Below are 19467 nucleotides of genomic sequence, written 5' to 3'. Positions count from 1 at the left end.
CTACATTCAGTAGCACCCAGGGCCCTATTTAGGAGGATAACTGCATTATTTAAGGCACCAAATAAACATGTATCAATAAAAATTAGTCTCATTTAGCTTTGTATTCTAAAAGACTAGGATTTGATTAACAGCATGCTCTGTTTCCTCATATTCCTGCAATATGATGTACAGTCCCACACCAAATACCTCTCCAGCTAACTCACTGAGACTTTCTTGTTTATTTTGGGCCAGAATCCCCAAGAAAGATCACTATTTTTGAAACATTTGCCCCAAGTTTATCAAAGCCTCACCACGGGCTCTCAGTACTTCTTGTTAACAGAAGAACTCGCTTTGCAAATCCAAACCTCTGCGGAGTTGCGTAGTATTAGAAGATCACACACACACACACGAAATAGAAGTCTCCACAAAACAGGCTGCTTTTTCAGAAATCAGGATATGACTTACAATATTTAATTAAAACAAATTTGGATTGAAATACATTCGCAGTCAACTTTTAGTTCATACAGCTTTTAGTTCAACTGATTGGGAGTTTTTTGGTCCTTTAAGGTACTTTCCTTCCAAAATATGATACTAGATCCAGGAGTACCCGGAATAACTCTTAATAAACATAGAAGTCTTTTTAGTCTGAGTTCTCAGATATTTGGTCCTACAAATCTTCACTTCTTAAATAATGCACTTCTAGTGTGGCAAAAACCAATTAAGGCAGTAAATTTGCTATTTTACTCAGTCTTTCGTTGAAGATTATTCTTCTCTGGTTGGAAGAAGTGTTTTTCAAGAGCGTTGACCAATTCGTCTAGTTCCTTCTTCAGCTGCTCAACGTCACTGAGAAACAAAAGCCACACAAAGACAGAAAACAAGTGTCACAGCAGAGAAGCAAAAAAGCACATTTTCAGTCTGAGGAATTTTTAAGTCTTGCGTTGTTTTAGAGAAACATTTTGAAAAATTCCTCAGACTGAAAATGTGCTTTTTAAAGTCTTGCATTGTTTTAGAGAAATATTTTCTATTTATGCTAAAAGAATATACACTTGATTTCTTATGGTAACGCACTGATGGTCACTTCCAGCTGACGTGTGTGAATGCAGTTAGGACTATGGAGAAGCATAAAGTCACAATATAATCTAAGATAAAAGATCTTCTGACCTTGAACAGCCAGCTTGAGTTCAGAAGATCTTCTGTTACTAAGCGTATGTGATTAAAAATGTAAATTTTATACCTATTTTAGTATTTTCAGATGAATGTTTTCTTCTGTTAGAAAGCATTCTTTTCATTACATAAGTTAATAATTGCTTAGCTTTAAGACTGTATGCTTCCCCAAGCTATCAGTCAAGGATGTAATTATAAAAATTAAAGGGTTTAAAATATATTTGAACACTTTACATATAACAGCCACGTATGTAAAAAGAGAGTGAATATATCTACTTTCATTTAAGGCAGAGTGTTTTTCTTGATACTGTTTTCACTGAATGTGAAACCAAGCTCAAAGGAATTTGAGAGACAGCAAGGATGTGTTGACAAATTTTGCAGAATCAAAGCTATACACAAATACATTTGCTAAAATAATGACTGTAGCAATATTATTTGAGCCCCTTCCCCACCAAAATATTCTGAGAAAGCCACAGAGCCCCTGTGCCCCAGCAGAAGTGATGATACCTGTTTCCAGGAGGCGCACAAAGTTCCGAGTAGTATTTGATCTTTGGTTCCGTCCCGCTGGTTCTCATGGTGGCCACTCCTCCATTAGCAAAAGTGAATGTTATCATCTGGCTGCTTTTACTAGTTGGAAGTATCTAGAAATAGGAAGAATAATTTTTTTTAGAAGCTTGGAAAGTGTATAATGAATTCTAGACAAAAGCCGTGACTCGATGTAATATAATACAACCAAAGGATCAGTTAAAACGAAGCTTTGTTCTGTTTTCTTCATCACTGTGGTCTTGAGACCACAACAGGCAAAAGACAGCCTTACCCTCAGCCTAGAATCTGGTACATTACTCTTTTAAAGTCTAGTCAACATTTTTACTGCAAGCAGAAATTGCTCTGTGATGGCATTTCCCGACAGGAAAAGAAACACGGGTTGTGGAAAACTAAAGAACCCAAAGCCACACCTCAGGAGGCAGTTTAACCTACATTTAAAATAAAATAATGCAAGACACCAGACAGCAAAATCTTCCTGCCTCCCTTTACTGTCATCTTGGAAAGAAAAACCACCACAAAACCAAACAAAAAACCCCCAACCTTCCTTTTCTGCCCCCAAAGGAAAACAATTTAACTTATTTTAAAACTCAGGATGTGTTTGTCCATAGAATTTTTTATATATATATCTGTATATTCATGCTGATGTGACTTATGTATGCTTTTTGTCATATACTTACAGCCTTTTGATCTGGCTGGCTGCTGTCATACCCCGTAGTTAGATCCCTTATTCCAGAAACTTTAAATCTACCGCAAGATTTTGGATATGTGTTTTTTCCATCAAAATTTCTCAGGTTGTCAAAAAGCTGCTGAATAACTTTAGGATCGTGGCAGATGAAGTAGGAAGCTTTGGTGATGTGGAAGCCGTATCTGTGAAGAGACAATATTAAGAAGAATATTGCTGCTTCAATTCATTAGAGTTTTATATTACACAGTTTTATATTACACAACCTTCTATAAAGCAAATCTATAAATAATATAAATCTCTATCTTCTATAAAGTAAATCCCATACTGTTTTTTTTCCAGAAGCTGCTCTCCCCTTGAAGTGTTTCTGCTAAACCAAACTCTTCTGAACATCATCTCTTTGCTGCCAGGTAATAGAACCTGCATCAAAGACAAACTACCTGTGGACACTGACTTTTCAAAACAGGATGTTGTTGGAAAGCACACAAGCCTGAACTGGTTGTTTAAGGCAGAATAATATAATAAAACGCCTGACTATAGAGCCAATTAGAATAAATTTCATCACAAGCAGCCCAGCAAGCAGGGCAGAATTAGTAAGGTAATATTATTATTTTTTAAAATACCTTTAAATGACACAAAACAAAGTCATAAATATATTCCTGCCCATGAGGCAGGAGCGCTTTCTAGAAGATTACTATTAACACAGAATTTTATTAATAGTACAACAACCCAATTTTTATTTCTCCACGTACTATAGGTTGCCGTTGAGTCCCTAGTAACCCTGGTATGTGGAATGGAGAAAATCTGAAAATTAAATAATTATAATCAAACTTACTCATCATAGACAGCTTTCAGCTGCTGAGACAAAGACAGATTCCTGGTTGCCAAAAAGCTGGCCATCTCTGCAGTGATAACAGCGGCGCTGACACCGTCTTTGTCCAGAACAGCAGGACAGCACATATACCCTACACAAAGAAAATGATACATAATTGATATATTTTTATAAGGAAATAAGATAAAATTGGGAGGGGGGAGAGAGGGAAGGGGATTAATCAATCCAACATCTTTTAAAGGAGAAATGCACATTACCGCAGATAACAGCGGCGCTGACACCGTCTTTGTCCAAAACAGCAGGACAGCACATATACCCTATGCAAAGAAAATGATATATAATTGATGTATTTTTATAAGGAAATAAGATAAAAGGGGGGGGAGGAGAGGGAGAAGGGGAATTATTCAAACCAACATCTTTTAAAGGAGAAATGCACATTACCGCAGTACAGACATTTTAGAGTTGAACCAAAAGTAGAAAAATTTTATCTTCCAATCGGTGTTAATTTTGATAAGCAAGATATTCAATGGAATTTCAAGATAGAGACAGGTCTGTGTCCTGTCAGAGCCAGATGGTCCCATGAAAGAGAAATGCCACGCTGCAGGAGCAATGCCTGTAGAGCGCTTTGTCTCAAACACCATTACATAAAATTCACTGATAATTATCCTTGAAATTGTTCATGTTTTCTCTGGTTTTCAGGTCTTGAGACGCTGGTGAAATAACATTATTGCTTTACAATTCCCTTCTCACTAATTGATCGCTTTTATTCATGACTTTCCAATTTACAAGTATAATGTGAGGAGTTGTTACTTTTTTTTGGTGCCATTTTATTTTTTTTTCAATAGTCCTGCTTTCACTATTTTACTGGACACTGGAACATATAATACTCTGTTTCTTACCTATAGCTTCCTCAAAGGCAAAAAGAACAGCTTTTCCCTGGTCCATGAGCTGCTTGGCACGGTTGCCCATCCACTTGAAACCAGTCAGAGTTTCCTACAGCGGCGAGGAGGAAAAAAAAAGGCATTAAAAATAAAAGCAACCATAGAATCACAGAATGCTACGGGGTTGGAAGGGACCTCTGGAGATCATCTCCTCCAACCCCCTGCCACAGCAGGGTCACCCACAGCAGGTCCCACAGGAACGGGTCCAGGGGGGTTTGGAATGTCTCCAGAGAAGGAGACTCCACCACCTCTCTGGGCAGCCTCTGCCAGGGCTCTGCCACCCTCACACCAAACAAGTTCCTCCTCATGTTGAGGTGGAACTTCTTATGTTCCAGTTTGTGCCCGTTCCCTCTTGTCCTGTCCCTGGGCACCACTGAGAAAAGCCTGGCCCCATCCTCCTGACACCCACCCTTGAAGGATTTATAGGTGTTGATCAGATCCCCCCTCAGCCTTCTCTTCTCCAGACTCAAAAGACCCCAGTCCCTCAGCCTTTCCTCAGCAGAGAGATGCTCCAGGCCCCTCATCATCTCTGTAGCCTCTGCTGTCCCCTCTCCAGCAGTTCCCTGTCCTTCTGGAACTGGGGAGCCCAGAACTGGTCCCAGTGCTCCAGATGGGACCTCCCCAGGGCAGAGCAGAGGGGCAGGATGACCTCCCTCCACCTGCTGCTCACACTCTTCTGGAGTTTGACAATGTTTGACAGAGATGTGACAGTGTGCAGGTAAACAAATAAATTTACATGAAATAACACATAACAGCTCACCTCAAAGTGAAACCCTTCCTTTAGTGCAATGGCTCTCAGGATTTTGGAAGAGACCGTACTGGATAACATGTAGACATCTTTAAGAGCACGACCATCCTTGTTGTTATTTTTCCAGCAAGTGAAGATCCACCAGCCCAGAAGAGCTCCCAGCTCATTGCCAGAAAACACTTTCCATTCACCACTGAGATGGAGGGAGAAAAAAAAAAAAAGAGAGAGGGAAAGTATATAAATTCAAAGGATAATACTGGGAAAATAAACCTACTGGTTCTTTCACACATGAATTCCAGCAAATAAAACCACTGCATCCCAGTTCCAAGTAACAGGAACACAAGACCATTAAGAACAAACAGAAATATTCCTCACATAAAGAATTCTGAAGCAGTTACCTTCCTTCTCCATCACATCTACCAGCTTTTGACTTTATCCAAAGATGAAATAGTGATACTTCCAGCAGATTTAGATAAAATAGTGATACTTCCAGCAGATTTTAAGTAAAATGAAAATATTCAGCAGACAAAATCGTGAAAATCAATGATCAAGGCAAGCACAGAGACACAGAAATGCAACTCTCAAATGATCTGTATTTTTAGCAGACTCAGTGACAAATCCCTTTGATTTACTCCCAAAATATACCAATTGGTCAGGGAGGACGATTGGGAAAAAAAAATCCCAAACAGGTGAAAAAAAACCACAAAAAGATGAACATTGACGTGTTGCTAGAATGAGAAAAACCAAAGGAAAAGGGAAAAGACGGATGTCAAAATTGCCCCAAAAAATTCCCTGGTCACAAAGGGTGACAAAGACTGACAAAAAACAACCCCTCAAGACCTAGAGAATCGGTACCTGTTGTGACAGAGAAGCAGAGCCAGTCTCCTGCACCTAGTGATGCACAGAGCAACACCCTGTGACACCTCAGTGCAGGAGTGCTGAGAGAGCTGCTCTAGCAGGAGGTTCTGTCAAAGAAGAAGCACAGAGACTGTAGGAGCCCAATGGCTACAGCAGAAGCCCCAGAGAAAGACACAGCACCAAAAATTAGGAGACAACTAAGACCGGCTCAATAATTAGCAAAGAGGTAACAAGAACAAGCACCGTGCTCTTGGTTGCAATAAATACAATGAACTATCACCCCCTCTTCATTTCTTGTTTTAACCCATCATAACTAGCACAAACTACAGCTTTTTACGGCTTTTTCCTCAACGCTGAATTGCCAATTGAGGCTGGGTGCAGGCAAAAAAAAATGTTAAAATAAGGATATTCCAGCCACCACAGCCAAAAATACAGCAGTGCCCGTGAGCCCATCTGTCCTCTCCAGGCAGAGCAGCCTCCTTAGTTCACGTTGTGAGGATAAGGAAGTAAAAAAAGAACCCAAAAGCCCAAATAAAGCACTGCCACCTCTGAAGACTGGAGAAAAGGAGGCTGAGGGGAGACCTTCTGGCTCTCTCCAACTCCCTGAAAGGAGGGTGTAGCCAGGGGGGGTCGGTCTCTTCTCCCAAGGAACAGGCCATGGGACAAGAGGAAATGGCCTCAAGTTGCACCAGGGGAGGTTCAGATTGGAAATTAGGAACAATTTTTCCACAGAAAGGGTTATCAAGGCTTGGACCAGGCTGCCCAGCTTGGACCAGGCTGCCCAGGGCAGTGGTGGAGTCCCCATCCCTGAAGGGATTTAAAAGCCGGGCAGATGTGGTGCTGAGGGACATGGGTTAGTGATGGGTTTTGTCAGAGTGAGGTTGACGGTTGGACTCGATCTGAAAGGTCCCTTCCAACCTGGACAATTCTATGACTCTATGATTCTATATGTTACATGTTCCATACATGTGAAAAATTGTTGAGAAGACTCAGTTTGAGCCCTTCCAACCTGGACAATTCTATGACTCTACAATTTTATATGTTACATGTTCCATACATGAGAAAAACTGTTGAGAAGACTCAGTTTGAGCATGTTTACCTTCTGTGTTGCCATTCTTTGACAGGACACACACAGATAAATAATGCAGGGATAAAGCTGGTCCTTAAAGAGGAGGCTACAAATGATGATACCAAGAAGTACCAAGCCCTGATGATGCTTAAGGTGAAATACAGGTACGTAATGTTATGCACAGAAGTGGGAAACTGAGCAAGAGAGGCCCAAATCATCTAATGAACTGTAAAGTAACAGTATTTGAGAAAGCAGGAACTCATACTAAAGAACAGGGATGTTCCCTATTCCTAGGAAACCACAGGAAAAGTTTCTCTATTATCAGGGAACCATAAAGGTTCTCCTGAATATTCAAGTTATTATTTAATAGACACAGTACGAAAGAATGTTTATCAGTCTTCTGATAAATTTCTAACTGAAAACTTCCCTTTAAAAAGGTACAGCACAATCACCACAATTCATGTGCTTCTGTGTGTGCCTCAAGCACAGCAAGTGTCACATATTTATCCAAGCAGTGTCTAATATTCACCATTATTTCATTTGCTGCCCCCACTGTGGTCTGTTCCATACAGTACTTTCACATCTCTATGTGTTTTCAATCCAAAAATGTGACTACTCTGTCTTCCTCTGAGACAAAGGATGCAAGAATCCCCCAAACAAGCCTAGCCTTTAAGTAAAAAAAAATAATCTGTAAATGGTTTGGATTTCTTTATTACCATACCTCTCTTGTTTCTCTGCCACCGCAAGTCGATCGGCATCAGGATCGTTTGCTAAAATGATTTTTGCCCCATCTTTTTCAGCCAAAGCAAAAGACAACGTCTGGAAAAGCAGTGAGACCAGATGAGTGTTAATATTCCCAAATAATATTTGCACTACCGTTATAGGTTTAAAATAATTTTCCCCATGTATTTCATCTCAACCACCCCAACTCATGGCTTTTCTCTACAAAAAAAATGAACTTCAAGCCTGGCAGATATTTAACTTCACCTACTATTTAACTTCACCTACATCACTCTGCTCCTGCAGCCCAAGTCTAAAGCTTCTTAGATTCAACAGGATCCTTCAATAACCAAATGCAGCAGAAATACTCGTAGTAGAAATTCTAACCGTGTTAGAAACCATCCCTTTTAATTCTTATTTCATTTTTTAAAAGGAACTGTATCACTTCTTTGTACGTGCAGATGCTGCCCATTCTGTTAGAGCACAGAATAAATTGGTTTAAAGTTATAGCTAATTAGTATCTGACTGGTTCAAAACCAGTTATAAACCTCAGTAAAATAATACCAACTAATTTCACTAAATGTAAGGCTCTGAGAAGAGAAACAAAATAGACCTTCAACCAATATTTAAAGCCACAACTACTGGCAAAAGGAAACACTGAAAGATATTGCAACTAATTAAAAAAAAAATAAAATGTATTTACCAGAACCCCTTTGCCTTCTTCAGGATTTGGATACTTGACTGTGGGAAATTCTGGATCGGGATCCTTCTGCTCCGGAACGGCAAAGGGAGGGCTCAGGTCAAAAGCCTTGAAGGCCAACTGCACAAATTTATGACCTACGCCATGCACGGAAGTATGAACAAATTTCAAATTTGTTTCCTTGTTTATATTCCTGAAATTAAGCAGATTAACAGTAAACTTGGATATGGAAGAATGTTTGAGCAACCTGGGCTGGTGGCAGGTGTCCCTGCCCAGGGCAGGGGGTGGCACTGGGGGGGCTTTAAGGTCCCTTCCAACCCAAACCATCCTGTGATTCTATGATTCTGCACAAAATTGACTACATTTGGAAGCAGGTACAACTCAGTATTTTCTATCACCGTTAAAATTATAAATTAAAAGAGGTTGGATTTTAAAGGTAATGGCTTGAGAATGGGCTTGGCCTCATTTTTTTCAGCAATATGAGTCACTTTTGATATCTCCTGTCTTGGTACATGCAAATCACTGGGATAAGAAAGGCAGTGTAACCTGTGCACCCAAAAGGAGGCGAGTGGAGAACAAATACAACTAATCCGACTTTTCATCCCCAATTCTGGCACTGAAACCAGCTCCGGAGACTGGGAAGGCAGTGAACCACCAGCAGCACATCTCCTGTGCTGCGAGGCGGAGCGAAGAGCAGTTACCTGTAAAAACACTGTTTCTGTATGTCTTGGAAATACTCCTTATTGACCCTGGCGTAGGGATCGTGGAGCAGGTGGCTGCCGTCGATGCGGTCCTCGTCCCACGCCTGAGGCCACGGCTCCTGGTTCTCCTCGATAGCCTGAGAAATCCCTTTGTCGTGAGGGGAAATGATCTGAGCACCGTTTTCCCAGTAAACCTAAAAAAATCAATAGGGTGAGTTATTTGGGCATTACTATCACAGAATCACAGAATCTTCTAGGTTGGAAGGGACCTTAAAGATCATCTTGTCCAACCATCAACCTAACTGACAAAAATAGACACCCACACAACAAACAAGAAGCATCACCATCACTAAACCATACCTCCCAGCACCTCATCAACCCGTCTTTTGAACACCTCCAGGGATGGTGCCTCAACCTCCTCCCTGGGCAGCCCATTCCAATGGCTGAGAACCCTTTCAGTGAAAAAATTTTTCCTAATATCCAGCCTGAACCTCCCCTGGTGCAACTTGAGGCCATTTCCTCTCATCCTGTCACCTGTGACTTGGGAGAAGAGACCGACCCCCACCTCTCTACCCCCTCCTTTCAGGGAGTTGGAGAGAGCAATAAGGTCTCCCCTCAGCCTCCTCTTCTCCAGACTGAACACCCCCAGCTCCCTCAGCCTCTCCTCACAAGACTTGTGCTCCAGACCCCTCACCAACTTCATTGCCCTTCTCTGGACCCGCTCCAGCACCTCAATGTCTTTTTTGTGGTAGGGGGCCCAAAACTGGACACAGTACTCAAGGTGGGGCCTCACCAGTGCCCAGTACAGAGGGACAATCACCTCTCGGGCCCTACTCGCCACAGTGTTCCTGATACAGGCCAGGATGCTGGTGGCCTTCTTGGCCACCTGGGCACACTGCTGGCTCATGTTCAGCCCACAGTCGACCAACACCCCCATATTGTAGGATAGCTTTGTTATTTGTTTTGTTGGCTTAGGTGCGCTGCATTCAGTAGAATATTCCAGCAATTTAGTACACCCAGAGCATTCCCCTGCTCATAATCTCAGTGTTTCCTCTCACATCCCATCTTTTGTTCTATGAAAAAAAAAAAAAAGCCGATTCATTTGCTCAGAAGACACCAAAGTCCATAACGAAACACAAACCCAGCTCATTTCTTGAGAAGATTCAAGCATCAGCCTTGGGACGTCTGCCAGCCTCAGGACTGATAACTTCCCATGCCATTTCATACCCTTTCTTCCAGATTTTGGGGTATAATCATTATATATCGAATAATTCCGCAAAGGAAAAAAGCTTGTGGAAGTGAAACGTGTTTACCACCAAAAACATTTAAGGAGGAAAGCATAACAACTTCACAGCTGCCCCCGGCAACACAACAGCCAGCGCAAATTCAACTAAATTTGAAGATGTTCATTACTTGAAGTCTCCCTTTTTGTCGATTATTTACACATCCAGGAAGAGGTTTCCTTATTATGTTTTGCTTTTTGACAGTTGTTTGCACACTTCCTTCTACTCATGGTTCACAGACCACAAGTTCTAAGGAAAGATACCTCCAGCCATGTCTGATCCAGGAAGAGGTTTCCTTATTATGTTTTGCTTTTTGACAGTGGTTTGCACACTTCCTTCTACTGATGGTTCACAGACCACAAGTTTTAAGGAAAGATACCTCCAGCCATATCCATATGTAGCCCAAATAACAAAACATGAAGAAAAAAATGAAGTTGGTTAAAAAAGTAATGGATAAAACATCTAAACAAGGTATCAAGATCAATACATGAAATATTTTTTTTAAAAAGCAAAAAAGCAATTTTAAACAGACATTAATTTCTGGAGGGAGAGGTGGCAAGAAATCATCCATCCTAATGCCTTGTTTTTCTGTTAAGAAGACAAAAAACCCAAAAAACCCTTCGATTTTTGTATTTTAGAAACAGTCTGTGTATGACTAGTCTGGTTACAGGACAGTCAGCAAACAGGCAGCTCAGCCACATTTTTTTTTCAGTGAAAAGCAGATTTGTGTCACAGGAAAACATCACACTGATAACTGTGTCCCTTCGCAAAAGAAAAATACACTACAAGAAATTGCTGGAATTTACTCAAATTCAATTCCTGGAATTTATTCAAAATGTTTTGTACAAGCAACTCATTAGGTTTCATGTATTTTTAATTCTTTGGGTTTGTAAAACTAAAGAGATCTTTTTAAATCATGTATTGGTGAAACAATTAATGCATTTGAAAAGAGGTCAGTTAATATTCTAAAGTGTTCCAAAATATGGTATTACTTATCTTCCTGCTTCTTAAAGCCAAGATTTTAATTATGATATTAGCATACACACTACTAGCTTTCAATATATACATCTAGGAGAGGTCAAACTATCCATTAATGTGGTCTATAACACGATAGGAACTATATTAGTGTCTCTTCATGGAAAAAAATTGTTTGAAGAAAGCCAGAAAATGGATCATATAAGGAATGTACCTTGTAACCATTGTCTTGTTTGGGATTATGGGAAGCCGTAACCATAATTCCGGCGCAAAGCTTCAGATGAGTTACCGTGTACGGCTGCAAGAAGAGAAAGTTATGGGAAGTGGAATGCATAAAATATTCTATTTATTCTCCCTCGTGTGCAATAATTCCATCCCGCTGAGCAGAGAGTTGGGGTGATGACGTGAGGCATCATACAGCCAGGGCAGTCTCATCCATACTGGCTTTTGAGAGCAGCCCATGAGCAACCGCTCCATCGTGGTTCAGAAGAGAATTGTTTTGGAAAAAGCTCTTACAATTAATTCCAAACCAGATCGAGTGAATTGAAAATAAAGTACTTTTTGTGATCGCAGGTCCAGGTTGAGATTATTCCTGGCTCTTTAACAGTGAATATAGTCAACTGCAGTTCTTGCAACGCTGCTTGAAGCCTCATTGTGAAGGATTTCACCCTAAATCTGCCGAATTTGTATCGGTAGAAGAACGCTACATCCAAAGTCTTCACCCCACACTCACTGGAGCTACTGGTATCAGGAGCAACGGTTGGTTTTAGTACAAAAGTAGGGGTTTTTATTGCTCTAGAGCACTGACATCTAGTGATCTGATGGTGAAAATGCACATTCACCAACACGTTCAACAACCCTCCGGATGGAATATCGCTGCCCTCCAACGACCTGCTGTTTAAAAAGGCTACTTTGGATTCAATACCCCCAAAAAGAAAAAAGAACCCAACCAAACCAACCCCAAAAAAATCACAAAACTAAATGTGTGCACTAGAAAATTGTAAACTAAATATAGCTAAATAGGCATAAGGCTCACTGCAGGTAGAGCTTAAAAAGTTAAAAAAGGGGTTTGTCTCGTTTTGCTTAATGTAAGATACCAGACAGAATTTGTGTGTATATAGAAATACATCCTAGAGGAACTTACCACGAAAGGAGTCGGTGTTATATCAGAGAAGAGATAAACTGGAACTCCTTGGCTGATGAAGGTATTAGCAGCAAGTCTGGCAAACCTAAACAGGAAGAAAAGAAGCCCAACAAATATATTCATTTTCTCACCAATTAGTTTCCTAGAATTCAGTTTTTCCCCCCACATATGTTCCAAATAAAAAAAAAAAATAAATAAACCAAACCCCATATAAATAACCCCCAAATTATTATACAGACCCAATTTAAATGTGTCTCCTCACTATTCCCGACACACAAAGCACAAGAACTTCTTTGGGATAGAAGAATATAAAAATACTATAAATCCCTCACCTGAATTCACTTTACAGAAAGAAAAAATACAAGCAGATCTAGAAACCATAACGGGTCACACACGACATCCACAAAATAAAGCCTAAAAAGTACCTTTTGCTACTACCTCCGCTGGAAAGGTGGGCACGAGCATCAAAACCAATCACAACTCCTCTCTTTTTCAGGTCGCTGAAATTCTTCTCAAGGTATCTGCAAAACCCCTGAAAACAACAATAAACCCACCTCATTAACCCCATCTTAACAATTAATTTATCGTTGCATTAAGATGATGGCGAAGATGCTGATGTCTCCAAAAGGTGAGGACACAGAACATCTCAATGAACTGGATTGGGATTCAGTTTGTCTGGGACCAATAAACACCAAAAAAAATATCAGAAACCGTCACATCAATAGAGTGAAGCTGGACAATATCACATTTAAATACTTTTCCAAAAACCAGAACCTAGGGTGTGCTGCACCTGGGGAGGAATCACCCCCTGCACCAGGACAGGTTGGGGCTGACCTGCTGGAGAGCAGCTCTGAGGAGAAAGACCTGGGAGTCCTGGTGGACAACAGGATGGCCATGAGCCAGCAATGGGCCCTGGTGGCCAAGAAGGCCAAGGGCATCCTGGGGGGCATCAGGAAGAGTGTGAGCAGCAGGTGGAGGGAGGTCATCCTGCCCCTCTGCTCTGCCCTGGGGAGGCCCCATCTGGAGCACTGGGACCAGTTCTGGGCTCCCCAGTTCCAGAAGGACAGGGAACTGCTGGAGAGGGGACAGCAGAGGGCTACGTTGATCTGATCAACACCTACAAATCCTTCAAGGGTGGGTGTCAGGAGGATGGGGCCAGGCTTTTCTCAGTGGTGCCCAGGGACAGGACAAGAGGGAACGGGCACAAACTGGAACATAAGAAGTTCCACCTCAACATGAGGAAGAACTTGTTTGGTGTGAGGGTGGCAGAGCCCTGGCAGAGGCTGCCCAGAGAGGTGGTGGAGTCTCCTTCTCTGGAGACATTCCAAACCCACCTGGACACGTTCGTGTGGGACCTGCTGTGGGTGACCCTGCTGTGGCAGGGGGTTGGAGGAGATGATCTCCAGAGCTCCCTTCCAACCCCACAGCATTCTGTGATTCTGTGTTTCTGAACTCTCCCCAAGTGAATCTACTTTCAGACCTATGTGCATATATATCTTTTTTATATAAATATATATATATAATCTATATTAAATATATGCATATCTATATATGCATATAGATCTTCACTGCATTTATGTAAATTTATGTCACACATACACAAAGCTCAGCCAAATGTTGGCTACTTTGGGGGTTTTTTTGGTAGTTGTTACATCAGGACTAACTGACCCACTTGAGCTTGGCTGTAGCTGTGGGTAAATTCAATCACAAACCAAATATGGCAGGGGACAACTTATTTTGAAGCGAGTGAAGCGAGATCAAGGGCTGGAGGAGGCACCTGGGTGGTCTGGATGATGGTGAGGTCGTTCATGTGGGAGATCCCTGCTCCCATGGCAGCTCTCAGCCCGGCCGTTCCAAACTCCATCCGTGACCCAAAATACTTCTGCAGCTCCCCGGCATTTCCTTCAGCCAGCACCTGCTTCACTGTCGCAGAAGTTTTGGGATTCTGTAGGTACAAAATTCAGGTATTTTAGAAAAAGGTTGGTTGGTTGGTTTGGTTTTAATACCTTTAAGCCTCTTAAGAGAACTGACTTTCTTTCCCCCCCTCTGTCCTGGGTTATTTCAGTATCAAAGTATCACTTCAAGAACACCAGAACTCCTGCTACGTTTTCCTAGTTTTAAGTCAGTACCATCTCAGGTATTACTCATTTTAGATTTATCTCTTGCGGTGACAGCAGTGTAAATATCACATTTCAGGATAGTATAAACATTTCCAAGATGTCTATTTTAATATCTTCTTGTTTTAAAGACAAACCAAAAACAAATGAAAAAGCACCTTGAGAGTTCAGAGAATTTTCATCATCACAAGAACAACCCTTAACATATAGGAAAGTGAGTTAAACTGATGATTAAGAAATCTTTGTTACTTCCACAGCACTGTAAGTAGAATTTAAAAAATAATCTAAAATCATAAGCTTGTCCCAAGCCTGGCTAACACCAGAGACGGCGGCGAAAATTAAACAGGCTGGTCAGCCTGATGATTAAGAAATCCTTGTTACTTCCACAGCACTGTAAGTAGAATTTAAAAAATAATCTAAAATTATATTGTCCCAAGCCTGGCTAACAACAGAGACGGCGGCGAAAATTAACAGGCTGGTGAGTTGATAAAGATGACAATTTGCAATATTGCAATGGAGTTGAATTCTTAAGTAAATAAATAAATGTATTCATAAATGAATAAGTAAACGCAATTTGCAATATTGCAATGGAGTTGAATTCTGAAGTAAATAAATAAATAAATGAATAAGTAAACATATTCTTAACTAAATAGGTAAAATAAACTGACTGTGCAGTGGTGATGGAAAGGCCATGTCAGAACCTCTTGTGAACAGTGAGGAGTTTCTAAGTCTCACTCCTTTTCTTGGTGTGTTACTCATCTATATATTTATAGATTCTTTATCGGTATCGACTCTTTTTGTTCCCAAACTTAGGAACTCGCCAAGCCCCCGAATGCCCTGACATCTCAGCCTCAGTAATGCTGGATCCGTGGAGTTTAATGTTTGATTTCTGGAGAAATGATGAGCCAGAGGCCAGATGGCCCACTCCAGGCACCAGGCAACGGGGCTATGTGGAGAGGCGGCGTGCTCCCCGCGTTAGTCGCCGCGTGATTACACACACACTTTCCGCCGCAGGACAAAGACTAGCATTTCCAAACGGGCATCAGCCTTGATTTCTGGCCAACCAAATGACCTAGGTATCCTTACAGCAAGGGAGGGCCTATCATCCTAGGGGGAAAAATATAAAATACGGATCTTCTGCATCTCCAGAACGCGCACAGCAGTAGGAACATGAGTGAGTTTGCATATGAAGGTGTAAGCACTCTGGAAACCAACCTAAGACCAGGCTCTGGATGCCCTAACCATTGATCTTTGCACCTGCTGCAGGACAGACACCAGAGTTTAGAACAACACTCATAGAATCATAGAATTGCTGAGGTTGGAAGGGACCTTTCAGATCATTGCGTCCAACCATCAACCCAACACCGACAAACCCATCACTAACCCATGTCCCTCAGCACCACGTCTGCCCGGCTTTTAAATCCCTCCAGGGATGGTGCCTCAACCCCTTCCCTGGGCAGCCCATTCCAAGGCTGGATAACCCTTTCCCTGGAAAAATTTTCCCTAATCTCCAATCTGAACCTCCCCTGGTGCAACTTGAGGCCGTTTCCTCTTGTCCCATCACCTTTTCCTTGGGAGGAGAGACCGACCCCCCCTGGCTACACCCTCCTTTCAGGGAGTTGGAGAGAGCGAGGAGGTCTCCCCTCACTCTGAAAGCTGGAGAGCCTTTGGTATGAGTTGGAGAGAGCCAGAAGGTCTCCCCTCACTCTAAAAGCTGGAGAGCCTCTGGTGCAAACGAGCAACCTATATAATGTAGAATAAGCTGGACTCAGAGAAAACAAAATCAGGTCTCCCAGGTGCAGTAAGCAATTGGGTACCCCTGAATCACTGATTTCCAGTTTCAGAATTGCCAATTTACCAGTCCAAGGTGGCTGTGACTGACACTTCCTTGTAGGAGGCTCGACCTAATTCTGTACGATTATAGAATAAATCTAATTCTGTGTTATTACAGAATAAGACAGGTCAGGGTAGCTATTCTGAGTTCAGGCTGTTGAAGAGCTTTGTGGGCAGGAGCTGTCTCTTCCCATTGAAACCAGCATCTCTTGGGGCAGATGCTACACACTCTTGTGTCGGTGTCAGACAGAGGAAAAGCTGTACCACCAATAACAGACCCTTCCCATTTTGTGTCAATTTTAGGAATGTTATGATGCCGTTGGACACAGCTAAGGAAAAAAAACCCAAACTAAGCCTTTTTTTAAGCAGAAGGAAAAGCCAAACCTAAATCCTCACAGATCTGGAAGGACATCTGCAGGATGAAGTGCTGCTTTTTCCCTTCCCTGCTGCTTCTCCCGGGTTATGCTTTTTTCTACTCTCCAACAGAACTGGATGAGGGCATGAAAATACCCATTTCTGTGAGTATATACATATATATATATCTGTAGCATGTGAATTATTTACCTTATTCTAAAGAAAGTCCCAAAGAGGTTTCAGCAATGCAGGAGCCCCCCCAAGGCTTTAGAGCAGAGGGGCAGCTACTGACTAAACAGGCTTTGTCTGTAATGAAAACAGAGGCTGCCTTCTATCCATAACTGTATGAGCCCTAATAGAAAGAATGAAAAATACAGTACTTCTGTAATGAACACCATGACAAAAACAGCCGGGTAACGAGCTCAGTAATTGCCATCTAGGTAAAAACTTCCTTTTAAGTCAGCAGGACTGTCTTCAGGCTTGCTTTGGCAAACTATTATTTTGTAAGAAACAGGCAGCTTATCATCATTAAATATTAACCTATCTCTACACATCAAAAAGGAACCTTTTTTTTTTTTTTTTAAATATCAGAGTAAATGGACAAGGGTTATATTGGATTCTTCTGTTACTCAATCCAAACACGTAAGAGCTACCTGAGAAATGAAAATACCTCGTCGTATTTTGAGCAATCAGCAGCGGGTGTTGCACACGGTGGGTTATTACTGAGTCAAAGATGTGACTTAACAAGGAGCTAACATTTCAAAAGTAGAGATTACAGAATCACAGACTGATGTGGGGTTGGAAGGGACCTTTGGAGACCATCTCCTCCAACCCCCTGCCACAGCAGGGTCACCCACAGCAGGTCCCACAGGAACGTGTCCAGGAGGGTTTGGAATGTCTCCAGAGAAGGAGACTCCACCACCTCTCTGGGCAGCCTCTGCCAGGGCTCTGCCACCCTCACACCAAACAAGTTCCTCCTCATGTTCAGATGGAACTTCTTACCCTCTCCAGCAGTTCCCTGTCCTTCTGGAACTGGGGAGCCCAGAACTGGTCCCAGTGCTCCAGCTGGTGCCTCCCCAGGGCAGAGCAGAGGGGCAGGATGACCTCCCTCCACCTGCTGCTCACACTCTTCCTGATGCCCCCCTGGACACTGCAAGGGATGCTCCATTACATTCCCAGAGAGCTTCAAAAAATAACCCGAATGACCAGTTGGAAGTGCAATCATTACACAGAAGACAGGAATATAACTCACGTTAGGTATGGAAATAAGAGGCCCTTTAAAACCAGACTGTTTCCTCAAAATCAATTAAAAAAAAAGTCACAGAAGACACAAAAAACCACAAGACTGCGACACAATATTTGATATCATACACTGGCATTTCTAAATGATCATTAATAGGAAAAGAGCTGCCTAACAGGTCAGCTAACCAGTCAAATGGTCTTTAATGAAGAATTACAACAAACTAGAGGTACTTGTCATAATGTCCTTTAGAACCTGGAAAGAAAACTTAAAAAAACCCCAACCAAACAGAATTATTCTGCGTTTTCGTTGATAATCTTGAAATAAGCAGAAGACCCCTGACCAAACAAGTATGGGGGTTGCACAAAACCCACACCAGGGCAGTCACTCAAGTGACCAAAGGGAGCAATGGCCAGTGCGTGCCAACAGAGCAAAACCAATAAATTTCATCTATAGGGGCAAAAAATAAATAAATATACAGAGTATGGACCTGTATCTCAGTGGGAACCGCAGGGGCAAGGAGCTACGTAAGCATTTCCAGAGCACCACTATGGCAAGATGCTTCTTTAGAATATATTTCTATATTCTATATAGAAATATATAGAAATTCTATATATATATCTATACAAATACCCAGAAGATTTTACTTCTGCATATATCCCTGTCCCGACCAGAACTGAAGAACGCCAAGTTAAGTCTTAAGATGTTGAAACACCTTAACGGGAAGGGAAATACCGCGTGCTGAGCTGTTCCTAAGCAATAATAGCAGGAAAGGGGAGGAAAACCACGAAAGCGGGCAATATTAAAGATCCAGGAGTTATTTTACGAACAGGGAGGGTCCCTACGTGCTGGGGTGACAACACCAGGAAAAAAAAAAAAGAGAGGGCAGATTCTGCACTTCCCAGTGGCTTTGAAGCAAACCCACATGCCTTTTGGAAACAATATTTTAATAAATAAAAATATGGAGGCGCCTGGGGGTTTTTACCACTGGTAGACAGACACCACTGTGTTCTCGCCTTTAATAATTTAAAAGTCTACCGGCCGCCCCTACAAGAAGAAAGGGTGAGGAGCAGCACAAGCTCCTTCTTTTAGAAAGGAAACTCAACCCAGCTGGAAGCGACGATGCCCGGGGAGCCGCCGGGGGGTTTCTAAGCTTGAGAGGGGGCTGCCATGACGGGACACCCCCCCTCCAAGGACTCCCCACAAACCTGCGGCCCCATCGCCCCCCTCCGCCAGCGGGAGGAGCCGGCCCCCGGCCCCCGCCGCCCCTCACCTTATCCCACCGCAGCCACTGCTCGGCCGCCCGCCGCAGCGCGGCATCCCCGCCCGAGCTCCGCGCTGCCATCACTGCCTCTGCCCCTCCTTCCCCTCCCTCTTCCGCAGCGGCGCCGGCTCCGCTTCCCTCCGCTCCGCCCGACGGGGGCTTGGCCGGGCCCGGGGTCAGGGACTGGGACTGGGCCGGGCCGCCCCACCTCCGTTCCGCCCGACGGGGCCGGGCCTAGGCCGGGCCGCCCCGCCTGGACTGGGGTCTCGGCTACGGCCGGGCCCCGGGTCAGGGCCTGGGCAGGGGCCGGGCCTAGG

General features: G+C 42.7%; 1 protein-coding gene across 1 annotated transcript; it reads right to left on the bottom strand.

Moving 5' to 3' along the window:
- Positions 1-414: 414 nt before the first annotated feature.
- Positions 415-19458, bottom strand: LOC106897735 (phosphoglucomutase-2-like). Its single transcript, XM_014958552.1, has 14 exons — positions 19160-19458; positions 14120-14287; positions 12768-12874; positions 12343-12427; positions 11413-11496; positions 8941-9134; positions 8243-8432; positions 7541-7638; positions 4905-5085; positions 4103-4196; positions 3207-3336; positions 2367-2556; positions 1651-1784; positions 415-822 (listed from the first exon to the last, which is right to left on the bottom strand). The coding sequence occupies exons 1-14, from the start codon at positions 19229-19231 to the stop codon at positions 720-722; spliced, it is 1830 nt and encodes a 609-aa protein (XP_014814038.1). The 5' UTR covers positions 19232-19458; the 3' UTR covers positions 415-719.
- Between the last annotated feature and the right edge of the window lie 9 nt (positions 19459-19467).

Source organism: Calidris pugnax, unplaced genomic scaffold (genome assembly GCF_001431845.1).
Source record: "Calidris pugnax isolate Ruff unplaced genomic scaffold, ASM143184v1 scaffold362, whole genome shotgun sequence".
NCBI classification, from domain to species: Eukaryota; Metazoa; Chordata; class Aves; order Charadriiformes; family Scolopacidae; genus Calidris; species Calidris pugnax.
This window is presented reverse-complemented; position numbering and strand designations above follow the sequence as displayed.

What these genes read in the sequence shown, in the direction of transcription:
- LOC106897735 (XM_014958552.1), bottom strand. Translation starts at nt 19,231, where the DNA reads ATGGCAGCGCGGAGCTCGGGCGGGGATGCCGCGCTGCGGCGGGCGGCC. An exon ending in CCATCATCCAGACCACCCAG is followed by an intron (nt 12,875 to 14,119) that starts GTGCCTCCTCCA and finishes TGTTGTTTTCAG; the next exon opens with GGGTTTTGCAGATACCTTGA. An exon ending in TGCCTTTGAGGAAGCTATAG is followed by an intron (nt 3,337 to 4,102) that starts GTAAGAAACAGA and finishes TTCTTTGTGTAG; the next exon opens with GGTATATGTGCTGTCCTGCT.